At 47.1% G+C, this 13,324-nt stretch overlaps 1 protein-coding gene across 1 annotated transcript in view; it reads left to right on the top strand.

Annotated features, from left to right (window-relative positions):
- CASP7 (caspase 7) overlaps window positions 1-13,324 on the top strand; it is a 29,785-nt gene extending 16,461 nt beyond the window's left edge. The window contains exons 3-7 of the mRNA XM_059173132.1: window positions 8,915-9,051; window positions 9,519-9,647; window positions 10,412-10,587; window positions 10,970-11,099; window positions 11,759-13,324. Coding sequence (XP_059029115.1) covers window positions 8,915-9,051; window positions 9,519-9,647; window positions 10,412-10,587; window positions 10,970-11,099; window positions 11,759-11,982 — 796 coding nt within the window. The 3' untranslated portion in view covers window positions 11,983-13,324. The remainder of the gene's footprint in view (window positions 1-8,914; window positions 9,052-9,518; window positions 9,648-10,411; window positions 10,588-10,969; window positions 11,100-11,758) is intronic.

The following is a 13,324-nucleotide window of genomic DNA, read 5'->3' as shown; positions in this document are numbered from 1 at the left end:
CTTTGTTCACAGACCGAGGATGGCAAATGTTTCAGTTTGCCGAGGGGTAGCAGGTGCTGAGCTCCACACCTTCCCCTGGCCGTGACTTTGAACCAGGAAGTTGCGGAGAGCATCGTTAAACCATTTGTTTCATTTCCATGTGTTCACATTTTCCTCATTGCGTTTGGAGGGGTGAGATAGGAAAGGGGTAGGAACTCCTGGATCACTCCCTTTATTCAAGACGATTGAAAAAGGTTTATCTGCCTTATTTGAAAATTAAAGTGTTTTGGCCTGCCTCTGTAGCCTTTTGTTTTAGTATTTGTGTTAATACCTTGAGTACTTTTATAAGGACGAAAATAGCCTAAAGAATTTGAACTCCTATTCGTCACAGAGTCACCTCCTATTTTTGTTCATTTACTTGCATATAATTTCACATACTTTGCCATTTCTGTGTGTGCCGTTCTGCCCCCTTTTGTGGATGGGCACTTTGCATGGGTTCACCCGCCTTTGCATGCTCATCACTTTAACAAGCTGTGCGGCGTGTTATTCTACTGACAGTCTCTGGCTTAGCCGTTCCCCTCTTTCCATGTTTTCACTCTTACAAATGGTACTGCTGGTTGTATCTTTGTGGACGTTTGGGGGTCCCCCCACCCTTCGGATCCCACGCTCCTAGAAAGTCACTTTTTCTCTAGGGAGCTGTCCCAGAGCGGGGAGCATGCATCAGTGTGGGCCTGGGCATTTCTGCCGGTCAGCAGAGAAGCGGGAGGCCAGTGTGACTTTCCCAGCCCCAGTGTGAATGGTCCCATGGAAAACTCCAGCCTGTAGTTCACTGCTGATTCAGTCACGGGCCTTCAGGGCTGGGCGGGCTGTGCCAGTCTACTGTCCCCGGCTGAGCCCCGAGCATGTTGAGTTTTTATTATTACAGAGAAGAAGGAAACTCGCTGCCCATAGTTGCCGGACGAAGCCTAGTTCTGATGCACAGGGGGGTGCTTCCGGATGGAGACACGAGGTACGACCTTCACTCTTACCTTTCCTCTCTGCCTCGCTGTGTGCCTTGGTATGTCAGGAGTGTCGGGGATACCCGCCGTTCAGATGTTGAAACCATGAATGAATCATCCCAAAAATATTTAGACAAAGCAGCTACGAAAACCAGAGCTCTAGTTCCGAATGAAACAGCCCTGGGGAAATGTGTGCCTGGTGGTGTGTTTACTTTCCTGCTGATGAATGTCTGCAAACAGATAGAGCTTCTGGGGATCCTATTCATGGAGACGCTTTAGAAAATAAACAGTAGCAGGTTTGCATGTTTCTATCCCCTTCCAAATATAGAAAGGTATAATTCACATCTCGAGCAGCCTAGGGGATCTGTTAAGAGGATAAAACCTGTATTTATCCACTCGGTGATGGGGAAAATTACATTCACACCCAGACTGGATTGTAAAAATTCATTGTGCACTTTCTGAGGTTTTTTACTTCTTCGTAAAGGAGGCAGAGTATTTATATCCTGTAATGTTTTCTGATACAAGTTGCTGTAGGCTCTTCAAGGACGTCTCTTTATATAAACAACCATCAGAGCTTGGTTGTAATTTTTTGCCTCCTGACTTTGTTGAGTTGGCCTTGCACTGTGGAATTTGAGGTTCCAAAATAATGGGTCTCTAACCTAAGAAGTGAGGGTCATCTAGTTTCTTTCTGAGAATCAATGTTGTCTTGATCTTTGTTCCTAGCAGATATTTGAGCTAATCTGAACATGTTTGGGAAGAGAAGAGAACGGTCCTTGCTCATACTGGTAAGGAAAGGCAGCACAGAGAAACGAGAAAGATGGTTAGGAAGCATGGCTGTACATGAACTTCCTATTGCATTTTAGTGCACACTTACAAACACTTGCGAAGTCCTTCAGCCAGGCTGTCCTGGTTAGTGCAGTCTTGCTTCTCTGGCCCTAAGAACAGTGATTTCACAGCCAGATTTATTTTTTTAAATCTGTAGCCAGTTGTGAAACACAGGATCTTTTAAGAGGATTTGGAACTTCTAATTCACTCTTCTGGTTTATCATGAGCCTTGCAATTAATAGCAGGTTTCAAAACAAGAATCCTGTGTTTCTTCTCAGCATGGTAATCTTGGCCAAAGTCTTCAGAAAGTGAAAAAGTTCAAGATAAAAGCTGGGTTTATCAGCAGAGAATTAGCAGAGACAGAGGAGAAGGGGTGAGGGGGTGGAGAGCAGGTAGAACCAGAAATACTAGAATCTGACTTAAAAAAATACCATGGCCAGCTTTAATTTGCTGTGTCTTTGCACGTCTCTCATCTGTCCTTTGCAGGATAAGTAGGATAATGATTTTGAACAGGCTCTGTAAAACATAAAGCATCACACAGACATTAACAATCCTTGTTGCTGGTGACGTAGGGAAATGGGAAGTGGTTCCTGATCCGTTTGCACCGTTGGTCAGATTCATGGGAAGGGCTCGCTTCCATCGATCTAGTCCTGGAAGAAGCTCCACGCACCCTCCCTTTTGGGGACTGTGCCATAGCCATGCACGCGTGTTCCCTGATCTTCTGCAGAAAAGCCCTCTGAACTCAGGGCAGGGAAAATGGCCACTTTTAGAAGATCTTATCTCTGGGGGAGGATCACCAGCTAAAGCAATGGCTCATCTGGAATCCCTGAAAGCTTCTTAGTGTCCTTCTCGTTCCCCAGCCCCAGGAGAGCCTGCCGTGCTGTGGACTGTTGGCATCTTTCTGCAATGGCTAATTAATGACCACAATCTCTTTGGAGCCCCAGAGGCCTTTGCCCCTGTCCAACAGCAGTTGTTTATCTGAGGATCTGCTTGGCTCCAGCAATTGATTTCCAAACAGACAGTAACTCTTCATGAGTTGCTGGCTCGGGGATTGCAAAGCTTCCTGCCCTGGACTCTCAGTTACTGTGCCACCAAGGCCATCCAGAGGACTCTCCAGACACTGGGCAAATGAGGCAGAAGAGGGGTGGCATTTCCTGGGAGCATTTCGGTTGTGGTGTTCAAGTAATTGCAGCCCACGCCCCTATTCTGTTTGCCTGGCACCCCTAGGAGACCTTGCAGGAAATTGTAAATCACACACAGGACCCTGCAGACAGTCTCGCTGCTGCCGACGGGGCACCATGCACAGGCCGTGCTTCCCAAGGTGTACCTGGTTCGACCTTCTGGCCACGAACCAAAGGTCCTGAAGGCTGTCTCCACATGGGAAGTGGCCTTTGACAGGAGAGGGCCCCTGACTCTTCTGCCCAGCATGGGGCTCAGCAGTGAAATGTCAGAGTCAAGAGGGCCCATGCAGAAGCACCTGGGTGGTTCAGTCAGTTAAGTGTCTGCCTTTGGCTTGGGTCATGATCTCGGGGTCCTGGGATGAACCCCATATCAGGCACCCTGCTCAGCAGGAAGTCTGCTTCTCCTTCTCCCTCTGCCCTTCCCCTCCCCACCATGTGCTCACGCTCTCTCTCTCTTTCTCAAATAAATAAATAAAATCTTTTTTTAAAAAAGGGCCCAAGTGGTAGGAAGATAGGCTAGTGCTGAGGCCCTCACACCTCAGAGGGTGTGGGCATCTCTAGGACGCTCTGATTCTCTAAGTCTAGGACAAGGTCCTGGAATCTGGATCGTTAACAGAGGCAAGAAATGCTGGAATAGGGGAGTTGGTTTTGGACCTGTGACTGAGTTTGGGCTTTCACCCAAGTCTGGCATTGTGTTCTCAGACAAGCTCGTGTCATCTTTTCCTATGGGATGGGGCCAGTACCCTACAGAGTTGTTGGAAAGACCTACGGGGTCATGTGTACAAGGCAGTGAGCCTTCCAAAGTGGTACTTACTGTGACTGTATTTAACAACACCGTTGTTACTGACACAGAAGAGGAGAAAGCTCAGAAGACTGGAGAATAAAGTCACATGTGAAATCACAGTGAAACACAGAATCACAGGGTCTCTTAGGAGCCCTTGGAACGAGTAGCACAAAAAAGTAAGAATCCAGTAATCTTCAAAATAGGCCAGAAAATGAAATCCATTTGCAGCAGGTGATTTTTAACTACTAAATAATCTGTATTTTAACCTTTTCAATAAGTGATTCACATGTACTAAAAAAGAGATACGGTCACGTTCTTCCTCCTTCCTGCTGTCCTTGCCTCTGGCCCCCATCACACGGGTGACCACTCGTTATTCTATACAACAAATACCATTAGTAATAACAATAACATTTGTGCCCTGTCGACTGCTGGCCGCACACTGTCCTAAATGCTTTGTGAATATCAACTTGTTCACAGGCTGTGAAGCAGATGATATAATTTTATCCTTTTTACAAAGGAGGAAGCAAAGCCTAGAGAGGTTAAGTAACTTGCCCGTGATCACTCAGCTACGTGGTAGAACCAGGTTTCAAAGACCAGCCGTCCAGCCCTGGAATTAATGGGTTTATCCATTATGTGACCCTTCAAGAGTCTTTATGCAAATATAAGCGAACATAAAGATACGGTATTTTCCCCTCGTTTTTTTTCCCCAAAGGGTAGTATACTATTCTCATTGTTCTGCCCCTCTGTTTTCTTTCATGCTTCGTTTGCGTTCTGGAAATCATCCCACCTCAGGACACACGGAACTTCCTTGTGCTTTCTTGCAGGGCTGTGTTATTCGGACTAAAGACCCTCCCCCGCATGGTTCAACCAGGAAGCAGAGGCTGAACTAGATCTTTCCACCTGTCCTTCAGGTCCTGATGGGAGTGGCCTGCTGGACAAAGTCCTGTCTGCCCTCCAGGTCTTTTAACTGAGGCATGCTCTTAAGGTTGACGATTGGAAGTAAGAGCGGTGGGGGGAAAGGGAGAAGACTCGCCAGTCCCACGTGTTTCCAGGTAGCGTGAGGTGTCACACACAAGAGAAATACTCAAGGCAGACCACTGCCCCAGGTGCATGCAGAAGCAGCCACCAGCAGCTGCCCTAAAACAGTTGCCTCTCGGAACTCATTTCTCATCCTAAATGGGAGGCAATACTTCTTTCTCTGCAGCAGCGTTGCAGCCAGAATTAGCAGAATGGAAGTGAAGCCACGGCTCTCGTGGGGTCTTGAAGGGAAAGTGGAACAGAAAGGGCCCTAATCCCCAGGAGAGGGTGCTCAAAAGCCTTGCAACTAGTAGTAGGCGGCAGACTTGGACTCTGATGCTGTAAGAATGTATCTTTTATGTCGTGGACTCTGGTCCACTTTTTTTTTTTTTTTCCTGGTGCTTTCTGCATCTTGATCATCATTTCTTCCTTTTGTTTGTCTCTCCAGTTATGTGCTTTAAACTGGTCACAGGCGTTGCTTCCCCAGAGTTAAGCTACAGACAGTGTTTTCCCCAGGCTGGTCCCTCTTAGAAAGACGAGGTCAGAAGCGGCCAGAGTGGATGGAATGGATTGCTCCCTAAGACACATCTGTGGTCTGGGAAGACCTGGGCTTAGCAAAAAGCTCTTTGGGTTAGAAGGAAAAATAAATATTGACTGACTCAAATCCAGAAAGAGGAAGCAAATACTTATCGTTTTGAAAAATGAGAGTTCAAGATAGGGGCAGGCTAGGTAAGGGAATTCCCTCCCTTTTGAAATGTTTACCAGGGATAAGAATCACATTTTGGATTCAATTTTAAGGTACTTTTTGTAGCCATGGAAAGTATTTTCTTTAAAGGGTGTATATCTTTATTCCCCTTTTGTATTCCTTTTTTTAAAAAAGTTTACTTCCCAAATCTATTCTAATAGAAACGGAGTCCTTTTTTGTTTCCTGTAACTTACAGCCAAGCCAGTTTTCTTATAAAAGAGGCTCACCAATTTTGTTTTACTTATCATTGTGGATGGGCTGATGGCAGCAGCGTTAAAATAATCACAATGAGTTTCTTACTTGGATGTTGTTGTACAGTTTGTTTTAGAATAATTCATATTGCAGAAGTAGAGTTTTATCTCTTAAAGACCTCCAGACTGTTAGACTCAGCCCTAGTCTTTGAGTGGTCTTCAGTTAGCTAAAGACCTGTCAAGAGGCAATGAGAAAATGCAGGCAGAATTTCAACAAGGTCCCTCGTAAGCCCTGACCAATGTTAGAGGTTATTATAACCTATAGAATGGGTACAGTGGAGCCGCTTCCACCTCCTTCAGAGGCATAAACTGAAGATTTTATGTGCATGTGAAAGACCACTTACAGATAATTTTCCATATGCATAGAGGACACTGTTGGGATGGGTCATTGTCAGGGAATTCAGAAGTAAATCCTGCTCCCCCGTGCGTGGCATGTCCTTGAACACTGCAGAAGCTCACTTTGCTGATATGCATCTCCACTGAGCTTTTATGGAGGCTCAGGAGAGGGAGAGGACTCCACGAGAGTATTTCCTGCCCACGAAATTGACGGCGTCATTCCGCGAAGGTCACAGAAGGCTCTGTTTTCCAGGAGAGGAGGTCAGGGCTCTGTGAAGGGTCCTGTGGGCAGATGCCTGTGTCCCAGCCCAGCGCTCATTTGTGCGGCCTCCCTGGGGAAAGAAGCATGAAGCAAGGGCAGGGAGGAAAAATCTGGAGAAGGTGAAGGCTGTTTCTCTTTTAGACATCAGATGATGTCACAGAAGACAGTTGGCCTTAGAGAAGTGGAGGACAGAGCGGGGTTGCCGTTGAGAGACAGCAGTAAGCACTCTGGAGATTGGACCCACAGAGCCACACTGTGACCTGGACCCGGGTAGGAGGGGTGGCAGCAAAGACCACATCCTTCCAGAGGTTCTGAGAAACTACAACAGGCGAGGTTCAGTGATACTCAAGGTGAAAGGCCCACCTTTGTCAGGTAACAAGCTGAGTTTTTTATTTTCACTCTACTCCTTCCAACGTTTGATGAGAATCTGGGGACAGTGGCGGATGAGTCTTCTTACAAATGTTCTGGGGTGTGGGGGCGACTCAAGAGGCTGACATCACCTGAGGCCCACGTGGTGGTCTCAGGGTCTCACTTTGCTCATCTCTGCCTGGCTGACCTTGAACAACCCCTACCGTCCTGTGCACCTGTTTCCATGTCTGTAAAATGAGGGCACAAGACTGGATGCATTCATTCCTAGAATACATCTTTTTAACCTAACTGCCCAGATGAGAACCTCTCATACAGTATTTAACAGAAGCGGCCAGAGTGGGCATGTTTGACTTGTTTTCGACCTTATAGGGAAAGCATTCAGTGTCTCCTCATTAAGGATGATATTATCTGTGAGTTTTTCATAGATGCCCTTTTCAGGTTGAGTTAGATCCAATGGAATCCTAGTTTATTTAGCATTTTTATCATTACAGAGTATTGAATTTTGTCAATTGCTTTTTTTTTTTTTTTTTTTTTTTTTTTTTGCATCAGTGGAGCTGATTATTTGATTTTTGTCCTTTATCTTTGTCTATTAAAGTGATGGATTACATTAATTGATTTTTGGATGTTAAACTACTTTAGTTTCCTGAAATTGGTCACACTTGGTGATGATGAGTAATCCTACTCATAGATCGCCAGATTCGGCTTGCTGATATTTTCTCAAGAATTTTTGACTTTAGGTGCCCAGTTGGCTCAGTCAGTTGGGCATCCAGCTCTTGATTTCAGCTCAGGTTATGACCTCAAGGCCATAAGATTGAGCCCTGCATCAGGCTTCACGCTGAGCATGGAGTCTGCTTAAGATACTTTGCTTCTTGGGGCACGTGGGTGGCTCAGTTGGTTAAGCGTCCGTCTGCCTTCAGCTCAGGTCATGATCCCAGTGTCCTGGGATCAAGTCCCACATCAGGTTCCCTGCTCAGCAGGGAGCTTACTTCTCTCTCTCCCTCTACCATTCCCCCCACGTGTGCTTTTTGGCTCTTTCTGTCAAATAAATAAATAAAATCTTAAAAAAAAAAAAAAAAAAAAAAAGATTCCCCTACCCATTTGTGTGCTGTCTCTCTCTCTCTCTCTCTCTCTCTTAAAAATAAATAAATAAATAAATTCATCTGTACTCATAAGGGATATTGGTCTGTAGTGTATTAAAAAAAAATTTATGGAACAACTTATATGCTAGGCACTGTTCTAGATATTGGGGATTCAGGAATTTTTCACAACAGATTAAAAAAAAAAAAATCTTTTCTCTCGTGGTGTTTCCATTCCCATGGATGACCAGCACGGCTGCTTTCCACTCACACTTGACATTGTTTTCTGTGTCCTCTCAATGATGCTGCATGTTCCAGCCTCTGTGCCAGACTTTGGTAAACTGGACAGTCGTTGTTAGGAGATAGGAAGGGGATTACTTTCTTTTTTAAGTCGCTGCGCCTTTTTCCCCCTTTTTAACGGCACCGTGTCTAACCGCAGGTAATAGTGTTCTGAGTGTGGGTTCTTTCATTCAATAGTGTCGTTGTGAGACCGGGTCCGCGGTGCCGTGGTTGCTCACTCTCCTCACGCAGTCTCTCCTCGCACGCGTATTCAGCGGCTTGTTCACTGGGAATGGGCGTTTGGGGTCCTCGTGGCTGGGGGGGTCCTTGCTGGACCGCCCCGCTGGGCGCATGCGTACTTGTGTCCTTTCTGCAAACGCGTTTGCTCCACTCTAGGGTGTATTCCCAGGACTGGAGTTGCTCTGTCCTAGGATGTGTTTCAACTCAGTTGGGGTCGATTCTGCCAGTTTTCCCCAATGGAAGTACAACGTCGGTTCCCAGCAGCTACGCGGGAGGGCGGCAGGTGCCGTTCTCGGGGTCACCGGTGCCCTGTCGCTGTGCCGATGGGCGTGTCAGCGCAGCTCCTCGTGCTGCTGCTTTAGCTTTCCTCTCTGCGACAGCTGACGAAACAGAGCAGGAGATCCTGTTCATTTTAAATACGATTTTTTAAACGGAGCCGACTGCCCCCCTGCGCCTGTTCTTACAGAGGTTCCGGCTCTCCTGGGCGCCCCTTCCATGCTCACCGTAGAGTCAGGAGGCCATTCCTGTCCCCACATCTCCCACAGCCCCTGACTGGCTTTCTGTTTCCCCAGTAAGAAGAAGAAAAATGACCCGGGGAAATCAATCAAGACAGCCCAGGAGCGAGTGCCTACATACCAGTATAACATGAATTTCGAGAAGGTGGGCAAGTGCATCATCATAAACAACAAGAACTTCGACAAAAGGACAGGTCAGTGCTGAGGACCCCGAACTGGCCTCTCCCGTCCCCTTCTGTCATCCTCAGCTTGTATCAGACTATGCATAGAGAAGGGACGTGCCCTGGGGTGGGGGGGGGGGGGGTGTCACTGATGCTACTTACATGTCCAGGAAGAAGGCATGAGGGACATCTGGAACTTCGAGTCTGAGGTCCTACCACATGCATTAGCTGATGTGGGACTTGGACCGAAGGGCTAAGAATCCAGGGCTGTTGTTGGTTTTGACTGAGGCAGAGAGTTGCCATGAAAGGCACACCTTCCGTGCGCAGGCTGAATGACCTTCTCCTTGGAGTTGGATTCTTATCGCAGTTGCACATTTAAACTATGACCCTGGGAGCATGGACACCAGAGCCCAAGAGGCTGGTGCTGAGCACCCGGACGGGAGGTGGCTGGCAGGCCGCTCTCAGCCGGGGATCGCTCACCGTGGCCTTCGTTCCCACAGGAATGGGCGTCCGCAATGGAACAGACAAAGATGCCGAGGCTCTGTTCAAGTGCTTCAGAAACCTGGGTTTTGATGTGGTCGTCCATAATGACTGTTCTTGTGCGAAGATGCAGGACCTGCTGAAGCAAGGTGCGTGCCTGCCTCCTCCCCGCTCCCCGCCCGCCTCCTCCCTGTCCGGGAAAGGGGCAGCCTGCCAGGGGTCTCGGGAGGGCAGCTTGGCACACAGCGATCTCAGCCCTGGGAGCCTTTCCTTCCTCTGGGCTGCTCCGGGCCAGGCTGAGACCTTTTCAGGAAACTGCAGTCGCTCCCCAAACAGTTGAAATCCGCAAGTAGGACAGCAAGGGATACATTTGGTATCTATAGAACAGTCTCGATTTCCAAAAGCTAATTCATAGGGAAGGAACAAGTCAGTATCTTTCTGTCCAGAATGGAGTGAAAGTGTCTGCTTTTCCCTGGTGGCAGGGAGAGATTAATCATCTCCCTATATTTCAGATGTTTATGTTTTAAACAGACTTTGCAGAGATGGGAACTAAGGCACAAAATGGCAGCGTCACTTGCCCGGTGTCGCAGACCTAACAGAGACGAGGGCTGTGCCCATTCAGCACCCCACTGCCCCCATGCTGCCTCCCAGCAGACGCCTGAACCCCTCCCACACAGTGGGGCACACCTCAAGAGGCAGTCCCCTCTAGGTTTCAGACCGTGTGAGAATTCTAAAACTCTCCCTGTCTCTAACTTCGTTCCGCTGGGCTTCCTTCCCTCCAGAGAGGTGCTTCTTCCCCTGCACACCTGTCTGACAGTCGGTGGCCCCTGCCAGGCTGGGAGGGAGAACCCTTTGGAGGTCCCACTAAGGACTTACATCTTAATCTTTCCATCCTCAAACTGCTTGCTCGCAGCCTCTGAAGAGGACCACAGAAATTCTGCTTGCTTCGCCTGCATCTTGCTAAGCCACGGAGAGGAGAATTTAATTTATGGGACAGATGGCGTGACTGCAATAAAGGACTTGACGGCCCATTTTAGGGGGGACAGATGCAGAAGCCTTCTAGAGAAACCCAAACTCTTCTTCATTCAGGTAATCCCTTTTCAAAGCCGGTGCCGTTAAAAGAGGAAAAGATGGTGATGACAGAGTGACGGGTTCTAGCACTTTTACAGATATATGCGCTGTTTCAGTTGAGATTTGCAAATCTAGGATTCATTTCTCTACCCTGCTGTGCTTGGCACCTCTGTTTGCATCAGATCAGGGCTTGTGAGGGTTTCTTTAAGACACTGCGATATTTTCATTTGCTTTGCTTGCTAATTTGACACAAGCTTTATTCATTGTGTATTTCTGTATCGAATGTTTATTGAGCCACTAGGGCACACCGAGTGGATCCCTAGGCACCAGGACGCAGCCATGAAGAGCTCAAATGTCCCTATTCCTGACTCCAGGAAGTGATCTCTGCTTTGGTACTTAGGCTTGCCGGGGGACAGAGCTCGATGATGGGGTCCAGGCCGACTCGGGGCCGATCAATGACACAGATGCCAATCCTCGATATAAGATCCCAGTTGAAGCCGACTTCCTCTTCGCCTATTCTACAGTTCCAGGTATCAGGTCCATTCCCTGTGAACTAGGCAGGGGCACTCCACCATCAGAATGGAGGGTGGCGGCTGTATGGGTTTCCTGTTGCTGCAGTGATAAATTACCCGAAACACAGTGGCTTCAGACCTTACAAGCCTATTATCTTACAGTTCTGAAGGCCAGAATTGCAAATGGGTTGGCAGAGTGACGAGAATCCCAGAAGGAATATTCTGGAGGCTCTAGGGGGGATACCCACATCTGTGCCTTTTCCAGCATGTTAGAATTCCCTGACAACTTGTCCCCTGCCTCCTGCTTCAAAGCCAGCAACCTCACATCTCTGTGACTCTTCTCTGCTGCAAATTCCTCTCTTGAGGCTTGGATTAGAAAGTAGCTCTCCACCCCCGACACCCCCCAGCGCCAAGGGCAGGGAGGAGTTCCAGAGTGCTTCTCGAGCATTTCCTTTGGAACATTCCATGTGCCCATTTGTCTCCTGCACACTTAGGGGTTTCATATTTATCTGTGCAAGAACACTTACGCTGGGCATTTTCATGCAGCCTTCTAAACCCAAGATGTTTGCTCTCCACGCACACAGCATAATTCTCACGGGGAACTTGCATGCAGAGAAGAGTAGTGGGGCAGCGGCCAGCTCAGCTGATTTGATCGTCTCCTTTCTGTTTTGTTGAAGGCTATTACTCATGGAGGAACCCAGGAAGTGGGTCTTGGTTTGTACAAGCCCTCTGCTCCACCCTGAACGAGCATGGCAAGAGCCTGGAGATCTTGCATATCCTCACCAGGGTGAACAACAGGGTGGCCAGGCACTTCGAGTCCCAGTCTGATGACCCCCACTTCCATGAGAAGAAGCAAATCCCGTGTGTGGTCTCCATGCTCACCAAGGAACTCTACTTCTGAAAAAATAACCATTTCAGGGATGTATTCAAGCGGAAAAGCTATGGATCATTTGTTGATGAGTCTTTTCTTTTTTTTTTTTTTTTTCTTTTTTTTTAATGGTCTATCCCTGGAAATTCTAAAGGATTTTAATTCAGGAAGAAAACTTTCTGGTGCTGTCTTACATTTTTAATGTTTTTGGAGATTTTTTTTATTTTTTACAATGTTACCCATTCGATGGCTTTGTCATTTCTTCTGAAGACTAATTTTCTGTTCATGTCTTTCTCCTTGTTGTCCCACTTAGTACATACAACAGAAACAACCTCTACAGACTCTTTGCTGTGTCCACCATGATTGTGTTGACACGGCAGACAGGGTCCACCTGGCCCAGAGCATTCCAGTGCTTGAAAAAAAGCAGGCTGTATTCACCTGTGTTGCAGAAAGTGGGTATTGAGTGTGATTTGAGTGATTTTTCACTGGCTTAGGACAGATTCTCATGCAAAACTTCCCAGATAAAGCGGGGGTGTGATAGGGGGCCGCGGGGTGGAATGTTCGTGATTCTAACATGTATCAGATAGAAAACAGAAACCGTTTTAGGTATTTCAATAAAAGGAATTTAACAGAGGAAATTGACCTACAAAAATAGTAAAAGAGAAGCCAAATAAAAGGAATCTATGACCACCTAGGACTATGAAAAGGTGTGGTCCCCTCGATCCAGAAACTGGGGTAGCCCACAGGAGCCGGAAGGGTCATGGGGGCTGCCTGATGAGAGCTGAGATCTCCAAGAATTGGGGATTGGAGCCATGGCAGAGACAAAGCTCTGGCCTGAGATGAGGCAAGACCAGCTGGGTCAGATATGAAGAGATACCCTGCCTTCATCTCTCCTGCCGTTGAGTCTTCCTTCTGTGTCTTACCTGGAAGCCAGCTGCAAGGACCCTGGGAAATGTGATTTCCTGCAAATACAGAGCACAGCAAAGCCTAGGGAGACAGAGCAGGAACAAGGAATGCATATCAGAACGGCCCGTAAGATGAATATAAGTATCCTGTTCCCTGATGTGCAACAATTCCTCCCTTCGATTTATTCATGGAATTGCCAGATCATCTCCGTATTGCCTACTATGTGCAAAATAATCTTTTTTTAGCTTTGAAATCTACCTGGAATTTTTTAGATTATTCCAATCCTTATTCTGAGTAAATTTTTTTGTTGCCTCTAATTCTCTGTAGGGGAAAAGTTTATGGCAAAGATTTTTGCACTTTGTTTTCAAGGTTACCTTTTGAATTTTTGACAATTCTATTCTGACCCAATAACTGGTTAACACACAGATATTCATATTTATTGATTAAAATCTGGTTGCTTAATTCCTAA

Source organism: Mustela lutreola, chromosome 4 (genome assembly GCF_030435805.1).
Source record: "Mustela lutreola isolate mMusLut2 chromosome 4, mMusLut2.pri, whole genome shotgun sequence".
NCBI lineage: Eukaryota > Metazoa > Chordata > Mammalia > Carnivora > Mustelidae > Mustela > Mustela lutreola.
The sequence above is the reverse complement of the archived record's forward strand: the minus strand, read 5'-3'. Positions and strand labels throughout refer to the sequence as shown.